The sequence below is a fragment of the Coregonus clupeaformis genome, chromosome 8 (genome assembly GCF_020615455.1).
Source record: "Coregonus clupeaformis isolate EN_2021a chromosome 8, ASM2061545v1, whole genome shotgun sequence".
Taxonomy (NCBI): domain Eukaryota; kingdom Metazoa; phylum Chordata; class Actinopteri; order Salmoniformes; family Salmonidae; genus Coregonus; species Coregonus clupeaformis.
Genome location: NC_059199.1, coordinates 34,844,766 through 34,865,421, shown reverse-complemented (window position 1 = coordinate 34,865,421; position 20,656 = coordinate 34,844,766). Strand labels below are relative to the sequence as shown.

The following is a 20,656-nucleotide window of genomic DNA, read 5'->3' as shown; positions in this document are numbered from 1 at the left end:
GTTTGCCAAATTTTTGTTAACTAACCCTTTTCTGTGACAAACAAAAAAGGTGAAAATAAGACAACCTGATCCAAACTGCAAAATGAGTCCATGTGGGTTTTCATGCTGCACATAGGTTCTAAGAGGACGCTGATTGGACCGGTTATTATTTATAGGAGTACCCTTCTATTAGAGGAATGTCAGACTGATATCAGTTTGGATCCAGGCAATCACAATTCATACTGGACCAATAAGATTATGTGGAACATTCTAGCCATGCATGGAATGATTACAATAGTTGAATATATCAGGTGCGTAAACAGAGATGATTAGGCTGAGTACAACACAAGACATTGAGAAAACACAAATCTCTATATATGAATATGTTCCTTATTAAACTATGACCAGTTGCCTACTCACTGGCGTTTGTTTATCTGGGTCTAGCTTATAACGTCACTGGCTCCACGGAGACCTAAATTGTAATTGCCTTCCCTTTGACTAAAGCAGTAAATATTTCTCAGAAACAATTCCACTGAGCCTATACTGTATCTCAAAAAAATATCTGTCTTGATACAGTAGCATTTGTTTAAGACATACAGAAGCATGTGGACAGACTTACTCAGGAATTAGTTGTAATGAGTGTTTGGTTCTTGCTGAGACATCAACAATGCCCAGTTAGTTCATCTTCTAGTAATTCCTGTGCGATGATCCAGAGGACAGAAATTCAAAAGAAGTCCCAAGGTTCTGTCCTCCCTGACCAAAGACCCAAAGTATGTGGTCCAAATATTTGATATTCAATTTGATCCTCCGTGGGTACATAAGAGTTGTTTGGTTAGTGTCAGAAGCGAAGCAGTTCTCTAGGAAGTTTATACTGTTCTGTAGATATATCTACACTCTTAGAGAAAAGGGTTCCAAAAGGGTTCTGCTACTGTCCCCATAAGATAACCCTTTTTGGTTCCAGGTATAACTATTTTGGGTTCCATGTAGAACCATCTGTGGAAAGGGCTCTACATGGAACCCAAAAGGGTTCCACCTGGAACCAAAATGGGTTCTTCAAAGGGTTCTCCTATGGGGATAACCGAAAAACCCTTTTTGGTTCTAGATAGCACCTTTTTTTCTAAGAATGTACTGCATTGCAACCAGGGTCTTCACTGCAATCCCAAAGTACAAAGTCATTCATTGAAGATATTGACTTTTAATCCAAGGTACTAGTTAACTAGATATTCTCACAGAGACTGGTTTAAAGGAAGTGTTTGAGTCTTCTGTGTAAGACACTGGAGGTCTTTACATTCATAGTGGAACTGGCAGGACCCACTCACTAATACGGGTAATGTTCTGGAATCCTTTCTTCCATTACCCAGTTTTATGAAGCTGTATGTGACACAGGAAAGAGAAAAAGGGCCAGTTTTCCTGATCCAGATTAAGCCTAAATGTAGACTATAAAAACGATTTCAATGGAGTCTCAATTGACCACGTTTGGTTAAGTAGTCTTAGGACTCTATTCAATCTGTATCGCTGAAGCGTATCGCTGAAGCTTTACAGATTGCGCAATAGAAATGTAAAGGTGATTTCCAATTGAGCCGACATTTGCAGTGTTTACCGTGAATGCAGTCTCTGCCTTTAAATTTCAATCACGCTGTAAAGCTGAACTTCAGCGATACAGATTGAATAGAGCCCTTAATTTGGGTTTGGGAAACGGGCACTAAAGAGTTCAGCAAGTAAAATAATCTGTATCCCACACACTGTAAAACAGACAATTTAACCGATTGCTTAATCAGTGTTATTCTGTGAGTTGAGTGGAATTTGAGCTAATGTTTTAAAGTGTGTTTACTCAACAATCTCTGGGCGAAATTAGCTGAATTTGAAAAAGCTTGTTGAGTAAACTTGCAAATTCATGTTTGCTCAAAACATCTCAAAACCACACCATCATTATCATATTTCCCAGCATGCTCTCTTGCAGGTTGATTTTCAGATTTGTTTGTTTCAATACTTGTGTTTTTGCATGTACTTTGATTGGTTGATTAATCCTATGCTACGCAAACATAAATAACATACATTTTTCTAAACTAATCCAATCTGTTAGTAGTTGGATTTATTGCACCCGATTCTGAGATGTATGTTTCAGTTTATTTGATTTAGGTAGTCTCAATAATCACTATTCCTTACTCCGGCAGTCATTTTGAATGCATGTTGCGGGTGATTAAAAGTTATAATTGTTGGATATCCTCACTCTGGCTAGATTCCAACAGGAATTACACAATACTTTGCAAGCCATCATAATGTGACATGCAGGCTTGATGTGACCTGTAAAATATGAGTTTCAGACCACTGTGTTAGGGTGTAACTAGGCCCTCAAAGAAAGACCTTATGATTAATGCAATATATTATCATAAAGAGTTACATTTTAAAGATAACATATTCACTTAGACACTCACTTGGGGATATATACAGTACTGAAAACCATTGAATACATCTACCATGTCTCTGTCGCTAACAAATACAGTCATGGGTGGTAAATACAATTCACTCGAAAGGCAAGGCACTCTGGGAAATATGCAAATAAGGTAAAATACATTTTCAAGTTAAATTGTATGTTTACTTAACCTAAAATTAAAAGTTGAGTGAACATACAATTTAACTTGAGAATGTATGTTAGTTCAGCTACTGTAAACGCCCAAATGTTGAGCAAACTCATAATCCTATTTCAGCTGGTTGTCTTACAATTGTACGTTGAGTCAACATATGTATTATTTTACAGCGCAGTTGAACAAGAGGCCCACCGATATCTACCCCAGGTTTCCACTTGGCTGGTCGCCACTGGGATTGTCAGACTCTGCCTCTCCGCTTGCCCTGCCCCTCCGACACGTCAGGCGGTCCAGGGACCTCGGGGAGATGCTCTGTGATCGGCAGCGGCAGCAGCAGGCGAACACATCAGCCAGGTCAGCCCGGAAGGAGGGCGTGTAGAAGCTGTAGATCACTGGGTCGCAGCATGTATTGAGGTTGCCGAAGACGAAAAGGGCGTGGTGGACGTACTCGGGTGTCTCCTGGAGCATGGCTGGCTTGAACCAGTACCAGATGCCCAGGAGGTAGTATGGCGTCCAGCAAATCACGAAAGACGCCACGATCACGATGGTCATCTTCAGGGTCTTCATTCGCGCCTTGGGGATCATGTCAGCGCCACTTCGCCTCAGGCACGGCTCCCCACCTGAAGTGATAACAGACATACACAGTTTGTGAGGAGATTTGGAATGGTACTATGTAAGTTGAAGGTGTAGACGATGACAAGTGCCCTGAGTTTTCCTGACCATGTAAGCTGATCAGGACCTGACTGGCTGATTGATTCATGTATTAGATGTACAAAAAGTTAGATTATAACACTGAGTGTACAAAACAAAACATGTTCCATGACAGACTGACCAGGTGAAAGCCATGATCCCTTTTTGATGTCACTTGTTAAATCCACTTCAATCAGTGTAGATGAAGGGGAGGAGACAGGTTAAAGAAGCCTTGAGATAAATGAGATATGAAGTATAATGGCGCCGGAGGAGATGGCTGCCGTTTTATGGACTCCTAACCAAATGTGTGCTTTGTTCGCATTATGTGTAACTTATTTTGTCCATACTGTTTCTGCCACCATCTCTTATGACCGAAAAGAGCTTCTGGATATCAGGACAGAGATTACTCACCTCGTACTGGACAAATATTTTTCCTTTAACAAGTCGGACGCGAAGGATTTACTTCAGACACTCGACAAGGCCCAAATCCGCGTCATTCGCAGGAGAAAGAGATGAAGATATCGGTGACGTAGGTCGGGGTGCCTTGTAAAGATCCGACGGCGAGTTGGTAATCTGCCTCTACCATCAGTCCTATTAGCCAACGTACAATTATTGGATAACAAAATGGACGAGCTACGATCGCGAATATCCTACCAACGGGACATTCAAAACGGTAATATCTTATATTTCACTGAGTCGTGGGTGAACGACGACATGGATAACATACAGCTGGCAGGATTTACGCTGCATCGGCAAGATAGAACAGCTGCCTCTGGTAAGACAAGGGTTGGCGGTTTGTGTATATTTGTAAACAACAGTTGGTGCACGAACCATCAAACAAGCAAAGAGTCAATACAGGACTAAGATTGTATCGTACTACACCGGCTCCGACGCTCGTCAGATGTGGCAGGGCTTGCAAACTATTACAGACTACAAAGGGAAGCACAGCCACGAGCTGCCCAGTGACACGAGCCTACCAGACGAGCTAAATTACTTCTATGCTCGCTTCGAGGCAAGCAACACTGAAGCATGCATGAGAGCATCAGCTGTTCCAGACAACTGTGTGATCATGCTCTCCGTAGCCTTTAAACAGGTCAACATTCACCAGGCCGCAGGGCCATACGGATTACCTGGACGTGTTCTCCGAGCATGCGCTGACCAACTTGCAAGTGTTTTCACTGACATTTTCAACCTGTCCCTGACTGAGTCTGTAATACCAACATGTTTCAAGCAGACCACCATAGTCCCTGTGCCCAAAAACACTAAGATAACCTGCCTAAATGACTACCGACCCGTTGCACTCACATCTGTAGCCATGAAGTGCTTTGAAAGGCTGGTCATGGCTCACATCAACACCATTATCCCAGAAACCCTAGACCCACTCCAATTTGCATACCGCCCCAACAGATCCACAGATGATGCAATCTATATTGCACTCCACACTGCCCTTTCCCACCTGGACAAAAGGAACACCTACGTGAGAATGCTATTCATTGACTACAGCTCAGCGTTCAACACCATAGTGCCCTCAAAGCTCATCACTAAGCTAAGGACCCTGGGACTAAACACCTCCCTCTGCAACTGGATCCTGGACTTCCTGACGGGCCGCCCCCAGGTAGTAAGGATAGGTAACAACTAGGGCTGTCAAATGATTAAAATTGTTAATCAAATTAATCAGAATTTTCAGTGGATTAATCATGATTAATCACTATTTGCAATTACACCTGAATCCTAACCATTTTTTTTCTGAAATGCATACGATGTCCCACTCACGTGCAACAGACAGGAACTGTTCTTTACAAGCCTCCGCAAAATGACGCTCCTCAGTTTTTAATATAGTCAGCGCAAAAGACTTCAGTTCCCACGTGTCACTGATTAAATGTGCAGTTACTCCGAGGTAATTGTTGTTACTCACTGATGTCCAATGGTCTCCTGTCAGGGCGATATGATTTACTTGAGCCAAGACCTCTTTCCTTTTTTCTTTTTCGTTTCATAGAGCTCGTGGATTTTCTTCATAACTGTGGCTCTTGACGGTGGCTTATAGAATGAGTCTTGAGACGCCACTTGCAAAACATCAAGGGAAACCTGAGTCTTCTACAATGCTAATGGGTCTACAATCCTTTGCAATCCATTTTGCTATTGTGTTGGTCAAATTATCTGAGGTTGATTTTGTTAATTGCCTGCAAACATTCAGCGTGGTCTGGCGCAAACCACTTGCTGAATCTGACGGCCCAGCAAACGCATGTTTGGCGTTGACATGGTACTTCAAGCTTGAACAGCTCCGGTGAAATTGAAACTCCTTCTTACAAATCTTGCAAATAACCTTGTACTTGTTAACTGTACCATCATCATTCTTTTTATATTTGTATCCGTCAATAGGCTCACCTTGCTCCATCTCGCCTCTAGCTCCCAACCACTTTCCTGACCTGAATAATTTGTCACACTGCGCATGCGTGAAATGCGTTAAAAAAATTGACGTAATTAACAGCAAACAACTAATTAACGTCGTTAACGCGCTATTTTTGACAGCCCTAGTAACAACACATCTGCCATGCTGATCCTCAACACGGGGGCCCCTCAGGGGTGCGTGCTCAGTCCCCTCCTGTACTCCCCATTCACCCATGAATGCATGGCCAGGCACGACTCCAACACCATCATTAAGTTTGCCGAACATCACAACAGTGGTAGGCCTGATCACCGACAACGATGAGACAGCCTATAGGGAGGAGGTCAGAAACCTGGCCATGTAGTGCCAGGATAACAACCTCTCCCTCAACGTAATCAAGACAAAGGAGAAAATTGTGGACTACAGGAAAAGGAGGACCGAGCAAGCCCCCATTCTCATCGACGGGGCTGTAGTGGGGCAGGTTGAGAGCTTCAAGTTCATTGGTGTCCACATCACCAACAAACGATCATGGTCCAAACACACCAAGACAGCCGGGAAGAGGGCACGACAAAGCCTATTCCCCCTCAAGAGACTGAAAAGATTTGGCATGGGTCCTCAGATCCTCAAAAAGTTATACAGCTGCACCATTGAGAGCATCCTGACTGGTTGCATCTCTGCCTGGTATGGCAACTGTTCGGCCTCCGACCGCAAGGCACTACAGAGGGTAGTGCGTACGGCCCAGTACATCACTGGGACCAAGCTTCCTGCCATCCAGGATCTCTATACCAGGCAGTGCCCTAAAAATTGTCAAATACTCCAGCCACCCTGTTCTCTCTGATACCGCACGGCAAGCGGTGCCCAAGTGCCAAGCTTCTACCCCCAAGCCATAAGACTCCTGAACAGCTAATCAAATGGCTACCTGGACTATTTGCATTGTTCTTTTTTATTTGGACCGATCTATTTTTTACTTAACACTTATTTTTCTTAAAACTGCATTGTTGGTTAAGGGCTTGTAAGTAAGCATTTCACTGTAAGGTCTACACCTGTTGTATTCGGCGCATGTGACAAATAACATTTGATTTGACTTGATTTGATTGTGTATGTGTGCCATTCAGAGGGTGAATGGGCAAGAAATTATATTTAAGTGCCTTTGAATGGGATGCCAGGCTGTCACGTTCGTTGATGAACGGGTCAGACCAAGGCGCAGCGTGATATGCAAACATGTTTATTTACACGAATAAACACACGACAAAACAATAAACTAACGACACGTGAAGTCCTAAGGTAACACAACAAACCTTATACAGAACAAGATCCCACAACCCACTAGTGCCAATAGGCTGCCTAAGTATGGTCCCCAATCAGAGACAACAAGCGACAGCTGCCTCTGATTGGGAACCACACCGGCCAACATAGATCTAGACATACTAGACTTATAACATAGACAATCACAACATAGAAAATCACACCCTGACTCAACAAATAAGAGTCCCCAGAGTCAGGGCGTGACACAGGCGCACTGGTTTTAGTGTGTCAATAACTGCAACGCACACAGTTTCCTGTGTGTATCAAGAATGGTCCACCACCCAAAGGACATCTAGCCAACTTGACACAACTGTGGGAAGCATTGGAGTTAACATGGGCCAGCATCCCTGTGGAACGCTTTCGACACCTTGTAGAATCCATACCCCAACGATTTGAGGCAGTCCCCAGAGTCAGGGCGTGACACAGGCGCACTGGTTTTAGTGTGTCAATAACTGCAACGCACACAGTTTCCTGTGTGTATCAAGAATGGTCCACCACCCAAAGGACATCTAGCCAACTTGACACAACTGTGGGAAGCATTGGAGTTAACATGGGCCAGCATCCCTGTGGAACGCTTTCGACACCTTGTAGAATCCATACCCCAACGATTTGAGGCTGTTCTGAGGGCAAAAGGAGGTGCAACTCAATATTAGGAAGGTGTTCCTAATGTTTTGTACACTCAGTGCATATACAAAGGTACAAAAATAAATAGAGATTTTCCTGGTCTGATCATGTGGACAGTAAAAACTTTGGGCCCTAAATATGACAAGCAAGTATGTGTTGTCGAAACATCCAATAGTCAAATATATCACGAGAGCAAAGAATGCAGTGTGCAGAGTCTCTTCACCTTTTACACTAACACATAGAGACACACACCTTTGCCCTTGTGCATCTGACGGCTGATCTCGATGAGGATGTGGGTGTAGCAGAAGCTCATTGCTAACAGGGGGAACACATAAAGCGTGACAAAGTGAAACATGTTGTAGACCGTCTCTTGCCAGCGATGGTGGAAGCTTCCATGCGTCACACACTGAGTAAATTCCACTCCCTCTGCTTTGATTGCTCGAAAAATGAACAGCTATGAGATAAAGAGAGACAAAGGGGTAGTGAGAAATCATGATAAAGGTATATCAAACAATCAATACACATTTTATTTCAAGCCCTCTTGACAGCAGCAGTTGTCGCAAAGGTCTTTAAAGTAAACCTGACCTATGGACCAGTAAAGTGCATACGAAGCACAGTGGCAAGGAAAAGCTCCCTAGAGGGAAGAAACCTAGAAACGAATGAGACTCAGGGCTCGATTCAATCCGTATCGCGGAAGTTCAGCGCTATAGTGTGATTGAAGTTTAAAGGCAATGTTCCTTAATCCTTGGAGACTGCATTCATGGTAAACAATGCATATGCCGGCTCAATCAGAAATGGCCTTTAAATTCCAATTGCGCTATAGTACTGAACTTCCGCAATACGGATTGAATCGAGCCCTCGGAGGGTGGGGCCCATTCTCTGGCTGTACAGGGTAGAGCATATGTAGCGCATGTTAACTTGGTCTCCTAGTGTGGTAAATTGATTGCTCAGTTATGAGGGCAATGCTGCGTTAATAAGTACAGTACATACATACGTTAATGGAGTGAAGAAAAGTATAATTAAATGGGACAGACAATTTGACGCACTCAGCAGCCTTTTAATGACCTAATCAGAAATCTATTACAAAATCAATCTATTCTAATCTGTTAGAATGATGATTCCTCTCAATACGGTTTCTGCACCAGTGGTGATATGATATAAGTGATATGATATAACAGTTATATGAATTTAATGTGAAGTCCTAAAACGTAAATCTATAATTTTTAAATCTCTATAATTTTTTAATTGCCTTGTTATAGCATATCAGGAATCTGTAATATAATACAGTCATCTTGTACAGTACTGAGCAAGCGCAATCGGCAGTCATGTTCACGACTTTTGCCACAGGTTGCGTGTCTCTCCTTATTTTGGGGTGTTTTCACTGTTTATTGGAAACGCTAATGTTTATGAAGATAACGAGTTAAATATTAAGTATCTATTTTTGTCAGAGCTATTTTGGGATAATGTTTCTGCATTTGTATATTTTGTAAATACAACCTCTGGATCCAGTCTTCTCCATTACCTGTACTGTAAATAAATACCACCTATTTTTGCATCTGATCTACTGACTGTCTCAACAGTTGCTGCTCCACACCAACTAAATAGGCTGCCAGCTCCTCTATTTTAACACTGAGCACAAGTGTGATAGCCCATGAGTGCTTTTGTGACTGTTTAGGCCAATATTTATGTTACTCTTGAGGATGGCAATAAATTCATTATCTTCACTCCAGTTACAGTGGCTTGCGAAAGTATTCACCCCCCTTAGCATTTTTCCTATTTTGTTGCCTTACAACCTGGAATTAAAATGGATTTTTGGGGGGGTTTGTATCATTTGATATACACAACATGCCTACCACTTTGATGCAAATGCAAAATATTTTTTTCTGTGAAACGAACAAGAAATAAGACAAAAAAACAGAAAACTTGAGCGTGCATAACTATTCACCCCCCTAAAGTCAACACTTTGTAGAGCCACCTTTTGCAGCAATTACAGCTGCAAGTCTCTTGGGGCATGAAAATGTATGCACTCACTAACTGTAAGTCGCTCTGGATAAGAGCGTCTGCTAAATGACTAAAAATGTAAATGTATGTCTCTATAAGCTGGCACATCTAGCCACTGGGATTTTTGCCCATTCTTCAAGGCAAAACTGCTCCAACTCCTTCAAGTTGGATGGGTTCCGCTGGTGTACAGCAATCTTTAAGTCATACCACAGATTTTCAATTGGATTGAGGTCTGGGCTTTGACTAGGCCATTCCAAGACATTTAAATGTTTCCCCTTAAACCACTCGAGTGTTGCTTTAGCAGTATGCTTAGGGTCATTGTCCTGCTGGAAGGTGAACCTCCGTCCCAGTCTCAAATCTCTGGAAGACTGAAACAGGTTTCCCTCAAGAATTTCCCTGTATTTAGTGCCATCCATCATTCCTTCAATTCTGACCAGTTTCCGAGTCCCTGCCGATGAACAACACCCCCACAGCATGATGCTGCCACCACCATGCTTCACTGTGGGGATGGTGTTCTCGGGGTGATGAGAGGTGTTGGGTTTGCGCCAGACATAGCGTTTTCCTTGATGGCCAAAAAACTCAATTTTAGTCTCATCTGACCAGAGTACCTTCTTCCATATGTTTGGGAAGTCTCCCACATGGCTTTTGGCGAACACCAAACATGTTTGCTTATTGTTTTCTTTAAGCAATGGCTTTTTTCTGGCCACTCTTCCGTAAAGCCCAACTCTGTGGAGCGTATGGCTTAAAGTGGTCCTATGGACAGATATTCCAATCTCCGCTGTAGAGCTTTGCAGCTCCTTCAGGGTTATCTTTGGTCTCTTTGTTGCCTCTAATGCCCTCCTTGCCTGGTCCGTGAGTTTTGGTGGGCGGCCCTCTCTTGGCAGGTTTGTTGTGGTGCCATATTCTTTCAATTTTTTTATAATGGATTTAATGGTGTTTCGTGGGATGTTCAAAGTTTCTGATATTTTTTTATAACCCAACCCTGATCTGTACTTCTTCACAACTTTGTCTCTGACCTGTTTGGAGGGCTCCTTGGTCTCCATGGTGCCGCTTGCTTGGTGGTGCCCCTTGCTTAGTGGTGTTGCAGACTCTGGGACCTTTCAGAACAGGTGTATATATACTGAGATCATGTGACAGATTATGTGACACTTAGATTGCACACAGGTGGACTTTATTTAACTAATTATGTGACTTCTGAAGGTAATTGGTTGCACCAGATCTTATTTAGGGGCTTCATAGCAAAGGGGGTGAATACATATGCATGCACCACTTTTCCGTTATTTATTTTTTATAATTTATTTGAAACAAGTTTTTTTTTTTCATTTCACTTCACCAATTTCGACTATTTAGTGTATGTCCATTACATGAAATCCAAATAAAAATCCATTTAAATTACAGGTTGTAATGCAACAAAATAGGAAAAACGCCAGGGAGATGAATGCAAGGCACTGTATGATCCATAGATAGGGTTCATATTGCTCTCACATCTTACCCTGGTCCTCCATTCCTATCTGGAATTGAGGAAATTAACTGTCTATGCTTTTATGTTTCAAATAGTCTTTAAAAAAGATTTTAACTAGCATAATATTTTTTTCTTACTTTTGCTGTATTATAATTTCCTATTAAGGCAAATTCTTCCACTTTCTCAGTATTTCATGCAATTCATGACAGACTGTCATACACTCCACTTCTGTTTTCCACTTCCTCCATCACCAGCATTCAATATCAATAATCAATAATAAGTGCACACAAAAATCAATTTTAATCAGCATATTTTCTTTGGCTTTGTCAGCTACAGTCCCTTCAGAAGGTACTCATACCGTTGACTTATTCAACATTTTGTTGTGTTACAGCCTGAATTCAACATGGATTAAATAGATACAAATGTCACCCATCTACACACAATACAACATAGTGACAAAGTGAGAATGTTTTTGGGGATTTATTTAATTTATTTATTGAAAATGAAATACAGAAATATCTCATTTACATAAGTATTCACACAACTGAGTCAATACTTTGTAGAATCACCTTTGGTAGTGATTACAGCTGTGAGTCTTTCTGTGTAAATCTAAGAGCTTTCCACACCTGGATTGAGCAACATGCTCTACCAATCTGTAGCTCAATTGGTAGCGCATGGCGCTTGTAATGCCAGGGTAGTGGGTTCGATCCCCGGGACCACCCATACGTAAAAATGTATGCACACATGACTGTAAGTCGCTTTGGATAAAAGCGTCTGCTAAATGGTATATTATTATTTGCCCATTATTCTTTTCAAAATTATTCAAGCTCTGTCAAATTGGTTGTTGGTTATTGCTAGACAACAATTTTCAGGTCTTGCCATTGATTTTCAAGTAGATTTAAGTCAAAACATTAACTCGGCCACATTCACTGTCTTCTTAAGCAACTCATTTTACATTTTAGCAGACGCTCTTATCCAGAGCGACTTACAGTTAGTGAGTGCATACATTTTCATACTGGTCCCTGCTTGGGAATCGAACCCACAACCTTGGCGTTGCAAGCAACATGCTCTACCAACTGAGCTACACGGGACTCCAGTGTAGATTTGGCCTTGTGTTTTAGGTTATTGTCCTGCTAAAAGGTGAATTAATCTCCCAGTGTCTGGTGGAAAGCAGACTGAACCAGGTTTCCCTCTAGGATTTTGCCTATGCTTAGCTCCATTCCGTTTCTTTTTTATCCTGAAAAAACTCCCCCATCCTTAACGATTACAAACCTAACCATAACATGATGCGGCCACCACTATGCTTGAAAATATGGAGAGTGGTACTCAGTAATGTGTTGTATTGGATTTGCCCCAAACATACAACACTTTGTATTCAAGACAAAAAGTGAATTGCTTTGCCAGTTTTTGCAGTATTACTTTAGTGCCTTGTTGCAAACAGGATGCATGTTTTGGAATATTTGTATTTTGTACAGGCTTCCTTCTTCTCACTCTGTCAATTAGGTTAGTATTGTGGAGTAACTACAGTGTTGTTGATCCATCCTCAGTTTTCTCCTATCACAGCCATTGAACTCTGCAACTGTTTTAAAGTCACCATTGGCCTCATGGTGAAATCCCTGAGTGGTTTCCTTCCTCTCCGGCAACTGAGATAGGAAGGACGCCTGTATCTTTGTAGTGACTATGTGTATTGATACACCATCTGAAGTGTAATTAATACCTTCATCATGCTCAAAGGGATATTCAATGTCTGCTTTTTTTTCATATACCCATCTACCAATAGGTGCCCTTCTTTGCGAAGCAATGGAAAACCTCTCTGGTCTTTGTGGTTGAATCTGTTTTTGAAATTAGCTTTTCGACTGAGGCACCTTACAGATAATTGTATGTGTGGGGTACAGAGATGAGGTAGTCATTCAAAAATCATGTTAAACACTATTATTGCACAAAGAGTGAGTCCATGCAACTTATGTGACTGTTAAGCAAATTTTTACTCCTGAACTTATTTAGGCTTGCCATAACAAAGGGGTTGAATACTTATTGACTCAAGACATTTCAGCTTCTCATTTCTAATTCATTTGTACACATTTCGAAAAACATAATTTCACTTTGACATTATGGGGTATTGTGTGTAGGCCAGTGAAAAAAATATCAGTTTAATCCATTTTAAATTCAGGCTGTAATACAACAACATTTTGAAAAAGTCAAGGGGTGTGAATAATTTCTGAAGGCACTGTATGCAGACATCACTCTCAGACACACATATTTCTTATAATTACACAAATACAATGGCATGGGGAACCAGAGGATAATAGCTTCCCTTCCCTTGTAACCCCTTCCATCATAATTTCCCCATATCTACAGCTATCATAGCAGACAAACGTTGGTGACATATCATAATGACATATGAATGTAAACTGTTTTTCTGGTTGTAGAAAAGTCAGCAATATTACGCCTAGGTAAAGATGTTTCTTTCTGGAAAATACAACTTTTACAAATAGTATACAACCATGCCATTACAGAAGACGTCGGATAAACGTCACTGCAACCAGTTTTGCCTGCTGGGATAGCTTCACTTCGCTATTCTATTTTTGCCGCTGCTTTTGATCAGGGCGATTGAGGGTACACTTTGCCACCGTTCTGCTGTACTGAAGTGCTAATAAAATCGGCTTTCAGTCACCTCCCACTGGGCACAGACGTAATTTCAACGTCTACTGAACAAAAATATAAACGCAACATATAAAGTGTTGGTTTATTGTTCATGAGCTGAAATAAAAGATCACAGAAATGTTCTGTATGCACAAAAGGCTTATTTCTCAAAGATGTTGTGCCAAAATGTGTTTACATCCCTGTTAGTGAGCATTTCTCATTTACCAAGATAATCCATCCACCTGACAGGTGTGGCATATCAAGAAGCTGATTAAACAGCAGGATCATTACACATGTGCACCTTGTGCTGGGGACAATAAAAGGCCACTCCAAAATGTGCAGTTATGTCTCAAGTTTTGAGGGAGCGTGCAATTGGCATGTAGACTGCAGGAATGTTCACCAGAGCTGTTGCCAGAGAATTGAATGTTAATTTCTCTACCATACGCCGCCTCCAACATCGTTTTAGAGAATTTGGCATTATGTCCAACCGGCCACACAACCGCAGACCACGTGTAACCACGCCAGCCAAGGACCTCCACATCTGGCTTTTTAACCTGCGGGATCATTTGAGACCAACCACCCGGAGAGCTAATGCAACTGTGGGTTTGCACAACCGAAGAATTTGTGCACAAACTGTCAGAAACCGTTTCAGGGAAGCTCATCTGCGTGCTCATCATCCTCACCAGGGTCTTGACCTGACTGCAGTTCAGCATTGGAACCAACTTCAGTGGGCAAATGCTCACCTTCAAATGACCACTGGCACGCTGGAGAAGTGTGCTCTTCATGGATCCCGGTTTCAACTGTACCGGGCAGATGGCAGACAGCGTGTATGGCATTGTGTGGTCGAGTGGTTTGCTGATGTCAACGTTGTGAACAGAGTGCCCATGGTGGCGGTGGGGTTATGGTATGGGCAGGCATTTTATCTATGGAAATTTAAATGCACAGAGGTACCGTGACGAGATCCTGAGGCACATTGTCATGCCATTCATCCGCCGCCATCACATCATGTTTCAGGATGATAATGCACGGCCCCATGTCACAAGGATCTATACACAATTCCTGGAAGCTGAAAATGTCCTAGTCCTTCAATGGCCTGCATACTCAACAGACATGTTACCCATTGAGCATGTTTGGGATGCTCTGGATCTACGTTTACGACAGCGTGTTCCAGTCCCAGCCAATATCCAGCATTTTCTCACAGCCCTTGAAGAGGAGTGGGACAACATTCCACAGGCCACAATCAACAGCCTGATCAACTCTATGCAAAGGAGATGTGTCGTGCTGCATGAGGCAAATTGTGGTCATACCAGATACTGACTGGTTTTCTTATCCATGTCTCTTTTTTTTAAGGTATCTGTGACCAACAGATGCATATCTGTATTCCCAGTCATGTGAAATCCATAGATTAGGGCTAATGAATTTCTTTCAATTGACTGATTTCCTTTTATGAGCTGTAATTGTTTCATGTTGCGTTTTCTATTTTTGTTCAGTGTACATTTGGTAAATTCAACTAACGTGAATTCAACATGAAATGAACAAATCTGTCACCATGTCATTGGATTTAGGCTAAAAGCTTTAGTTGATGACTTTCTGTAAATCAAATCAGTTTTCCACGTTGATTCAATGTCATCACATAGATTTATTTTGTTGAAATGATGTGAAAACAACGTTGATTCAACCAGTTTTTGTGCTGAATTACTTTAACCCCTGACCAACTCCACCAATCTTTGAAAGTCATTGGTCAATTAGTAAGCATAAACATGGAAACACTCAAGATGAGATTCACATTTACATTTTAGTAATTTAGCAGACGCTCTTATCCAGAGCGACTTACAGTTTAGTGAGTGCATACATTTTTCATAGATGGCTTCTGTCTGCACAAAATATCTGCTACTTGATTATCATAATAGAAAGTGTGTGTGTGTGTGTGCGTAGTAAATGAGATGGATTCAATTTTCCATTTATTTCTCTTCACAGCCACAGTCACCAGTGCTGTGTTCAGTCACCATATGATGGGTTGCCTTAATTGCCTAACCAGGAACATGCATTTCCCGTAGAATGACCATCCATGTCAAGTGTGTGTGTATGGTTTGTAAAGTGGCCATATTGATCTCTCCACAACTCACCACCCACCCTCCTTTCTCTGAGCTAACATCTCTCTCCCTTCTCCACGGTCGACTGGCTCCCCCGCCTTGTGTCTCTCCCTCCATCCCTCCTCCTACAGCAGAAGTTCTGTGTTTTTCCCTTCTTCCTATTAATTTGGAACACCAGCCACTGACTAGCACCTCCAAGGTCGTGTCCACTGACAGCCAGAAATGTCATCTCTCCGAGGCTCTGACATTAAGGGGACTGGATTTGTGGTAAAACTCTCTCTCTCTGTGACAGTAAAAAAAAAAGAGGGAACACTCAGAAATCTAGCCATGCGGGGAGGGAAAGCTATTTTCTCTCAGGGCAGTGCAATGGGGCCTTCAACTCAGAACTGGAATTGATGGAGCATCCAAAGTACTGTACTTTCGGTTAGAAATTGATCTGTGAGCATGGAATGAAATCTATTCCCTCATTTCTCAATTCAAATTCAAAATCAGTGCTTATTGGCATGAAATACATGTAAATACAAAAATATTGCAAAATATATATTTTTTGAATATGAGTAAAATTGCATAAATCCACATGCTTTGACCAATTGACAATACATCTCAAATGATTGGATATATACATTTGAGTGAAAGCAATCTCTCTCTCCCTCCCTGCCTTCTATCTCTCCCTACCTGTCAGGGTGGCTAAAGGCTTATATCATTCACAGCACTACTGTTTGGATTGGGGTGGGACTATTATCAATATGCAGCTGACCTCCTCAGCCAATTTGATCATTTTATTTGATCATAGCAACACTTTGTTACCAAGCTGATAACTGCTACAGCTGCTTCCACTTCTAAGCCATTCTACTCACATTACTACAGCCATCAATCAAGAGCTGGTGTGCTTGTCCTATATAATTACAGTTGAATACACCAACCTTGGGAATGCTCTTTTGCTGAGATATAATTTCCTCACAATGCACCACCCACCTACCCATAGGACTTAATTTGATTGGCAGATCACTGACTGTATGCTCTATTGTGTGAGGAAGATAGTGACCAACTTAAGATCGATTGCTGCCCTGCTATCTTACTAGCCTGGAATCCAAACTGAACAGCCCTCCATTTCACTATTGCTCCAATACACTGATTCAGTCTGGACTTGTTCCAGTAAAAGGCCACTTTGATCGGCTAGAAACTATGGTAAGGTTTAGCTTAAGACCCACGTGGTAAAATTTTGCCAATCAAAAGATGTGGTTTTCTGATTCGTAAATGGTGATCCAGTCATGGACCGCATTGTTATTTATGCATAACCATTACAAACATAGACACAAATGATTAATTGAATGTGGGTGCAAAGTGATTCAGTGAAGTGAAACCATAGAGAAATGGAGTGATATTCAATGTAGATACAGTGGGGGAAAAAAGTATTTAGTCAGCCACCAATTGTGCAATTTCTCCCACTTAAAAAGATGAGAGAGGCCTGTAATTTTCATCATAGGTACACGTGAACTATGACAGACAAAATGAGGAAAAAAAATCCAGAAAATCACATTGTAGGATTTTTAATGAATTTATTTGCAAATTATGGTGGAAAATAAGTATTTGGTCAATAACAAAAGTTTCTCAATACTTTGTTATATACCCTTTGTTGGCAATGACACAGGTCAAACGTTTTCTGTAAGTCTTCACAAGGTTTTCACACACTGTTGCTGGTATTTTGGCCCATTCCTCCATGCAGATCTCCTCTAGAGCAGTGATGTTTTGGGGCTGTCGCTGGGCAACACGGACTTTCAACTCCCTCCAAAGATTTTCTATGGGGTTGAGATCTGGAGACTGGCTAGCCCACTCCAGGACCTTGAAATGCTTCTTACGAAGCCACTCCTTCGTTGCCCGGGCGGTGTGTTTGGGATCATTGTCATGCTGATAGACCCAGCCACGTTTCATCTTCAATGCCCTTGCTGATGGAAGGAGGTTTTCACTCAAAATCTCACGATACATGGCCCCATTCATTCTTTCCTTTACACGGATCAGTCGTCCTGGTCCCTTTGCAGAAAAACAGCCCCAAAGCATGATGTTTCCACCCCCATGCTTCACAGTAGGTAAGGTGTTCTTTGGATGCAACTCAGCATTCTTTGTCCTCCAAACACGACGAGTTGAGTTTTTACCAAAAAGTTATATTTTGGTTTCATCTGACCATATGACATTCTCCCAATCCTCTTCTGGATCATCCAAATGCACTCTAGCTAACTTCAGACAGGCCTGGACATGTACTGGCTTAAGCAGGGGGAAATGTCTGGCACTGCAGGATTTGAGTCCCTGGCGGCGTAGTGTGTTACTGATGGTAGGCTTTGTTACTTTGGTCCCAGCTCTCTGCAGGTCATTCACTAGGTCCCCCTGTGTGGTTCTGGGATTTTTGCTCACCGTTCTTGTGATCATTTTGACCCCACGGGGTGAGATCTTGCGTGGAGCCCCAGATCGAGGGAGATTATCAGTGGTCTTGTATGTCTTCCATTTCCTAATAATTGCTCCCACAGTTGATTTCTTCAAACCAAGCTGCTTACCTATTGCAGATTCAGTCTTCCCAGCCTGGTGCAGGTCTACAATTTTGTTTCTGGTGTCCTTTGACAGCATTTTGGTCTTGGCCATAGTGGAGTTTGGAGTGTGACTGTTTGAGGTTGTGGACAGGTATCTTTTGTACTGATAACAAGTTCAAACAGGTGCCATTAATACAGGTAACAAGTGGAGGACAGAGGAGCCTCTTAAAGAAGAAGTTACAGGTCTGTGAGAGCCAGAAATCTTGCTTGTTTGTAGGTGACCAAATACTTATTTTCCACCATAATTTGCAAATAAATTCATAAAAAATCCTACAATGTGATTTTCTGGAATTTTTTTTCTCAATTTGTCTGTCATAGTTGACGTGTACCTATGATGAAAATTACAGGCCTCTCTCATCTTTTTAAGTGGGAGAACTTGCACAATTGGTGGCTGACTAAATACTTTTTTTCCCCACTGTAACAGGGTAGTAAGATAGTGGATCAGCAATCAATCTCAAGTGGACCACTGTCTTCCTAACATAATAGAGAAATAGAAGTCTTACTAATTGACTATCCATGTTGTTAGGCTGTAGTCTGAGAACGATGTAGATGCTACCGTATGTACACCCACCTGTGGGGAGGCCAGGAGCAGGCTGAGGACCCAGGCAATGAGCAGCATCCTCTTGTTCCTGCGCCCGGCATCCAGCGCATCCAGCGGGTGTAGGATAGCATGGTGGCGGTCCAGGCTGACCACCACCAGGATGAAGGCAGACGAGTGCATGGCAAACAGCTTGAGGAAGCACAGCAGCTTGCACATGGTATCACCGGCGTACCACTGCACGGTGACGTTCCACACCGCGTCCAGAGGCATTACCACGAACGTCATCACCAGGTCTGCAGAGGCCAGGCTGGCAATGAGTGGCCGGAGATGGGCAGCCAGGCAGCGCCCGCGGCCCCGTGCCACGCTAATCAGCACGGAGAGGTTAGAGAAGGCGGCGAACACGAAGAGGACCATTGTGGCGGCCACGCGGACTCTGGCAGCGGCGGTGAAGGTGGGTGCCTCCCAGTCGGTGAACGACGGAGGGAGGGAGGAGTTATAGGAGGAGTTCTCTGGCGGGAACATTGGCATCGCCGACCAAAGAGACAAGTTGCCCGTCATCCTGTCATCCGACATCCTGGGAGTAAGAAAGGAATAAAATGATCATCCTCATTATCTTCATCATCATCCTTATCCTCATCATATCCTCGTCATCATACTAGTTTTCATTTGTAATGAAATCACTGTAGAAAGTGATTCACTTTACTTGATTTGGTTTATCTGACAGGGACATATTTCAATATGTTGGGATGGGTGAGGAAGGAAATAATTCAGTATAATATTACTATTTGGGGCATTTAGAACCAGCATTTCTGTAAATGTGCCAGATTTAGCAAGCCGGCTAATTTTCAACGGCTGTAAGTTGAAAACAGGAATTAATGTAACATTGGCAGCAACAAGGACAACATTCTCTTGGCGCCAATAATTAATTTAGGATGATTTATATACGAGCACAGGCACACAGCCAGCCTACTGCCTAAGTGCAGTTTCAGCCTCCTATAGCTGATATACAGTTTGGCAGCTGATATACGGTTTGGCAGCTGATAAACGGTTTGGCAGCTGATATACGGTTTGACAGCTGATATACAGTTTGGCAGTGTATTCCTTTGCACCTGCAAAGGAAACTAATGATGGGTCTGTTATTTTGACCTCAGTAATATTCCTTAACATAAAGCTTTATAGCTTTATGTTAAGCTTTATAGCTAAGGCAATATTCTAGTATCGATAATAGATCATAGATGGGACACCAACTGGAAAACAAATGGTGGGTCAGTTATTTTGTCATCAGTAATGTTCCTTAACAACACCCATCTTAATTTCTGAATCATGCAGGTTCAAAAGGTCATATGACATGCATGCATCGTAATATACACTCAGTGGCCAATTTATTAGCTCCACCCATCTAGTACCGGGTCAGACCCCCCTTTGCCTCCAGAACAGCCTGATTTCTTTGGGGCATGGATTCTACAAGGTGTGGCATTCAAACATTGCTCAACTGGTATCAAGGAACCTAACGTGCCAGGAAAACATTCCCCACACCATTACACCACCACCACCAGCCTGTACCGTGACACCAGGCAGAATGGGGCCATGGACTCATGCTGCTTAAGCCAAATCCTGACTTTGCCATCAGCATGAGGCAACAGGAACTAGGCAATGTTTTTCCACACCTCAATTTTCCAGTGTTGGTGATCACGTGCCCACTGGAGCCTCTTCTTCTTGTTTTTAGTTGATAGGAGTGGAACCCAATGTGGTAATCTGCTGCAAT

The 20,656-nt window shown here is 42.4% G+C and overlaps 1 protein-coding gene across 1 annotated transcript; it reads right to left on the bottom strand.

Annotated features, from left to right (window-relative positions):
• Window positions 1-2,765: 2,765 nt before the first annotated feature.
• On the bottom strand, window positions 2,766-19,464 carry LOC123491529 (gonadotropin-releasing hormone II receptor-like). Its single transcript, XM_045222374.1, has 3 exons — window positions 18,922-19,464; window positions 7,822-8,023; window positions 2,766-3,184 (listed from the first exon to the last, which is right to left on the bottom strand). Exons 1-3 carry the CDS (start codon window positions 19,462-19,464, stop codon window positions 2,766-2,768), a joined length of 1,164 nt encoding a protein of 387 aa, XP_045078309.1.
• Between the last annotated feature and the right edge of the window lie 1,192 nt (window positions 19,465-20,656).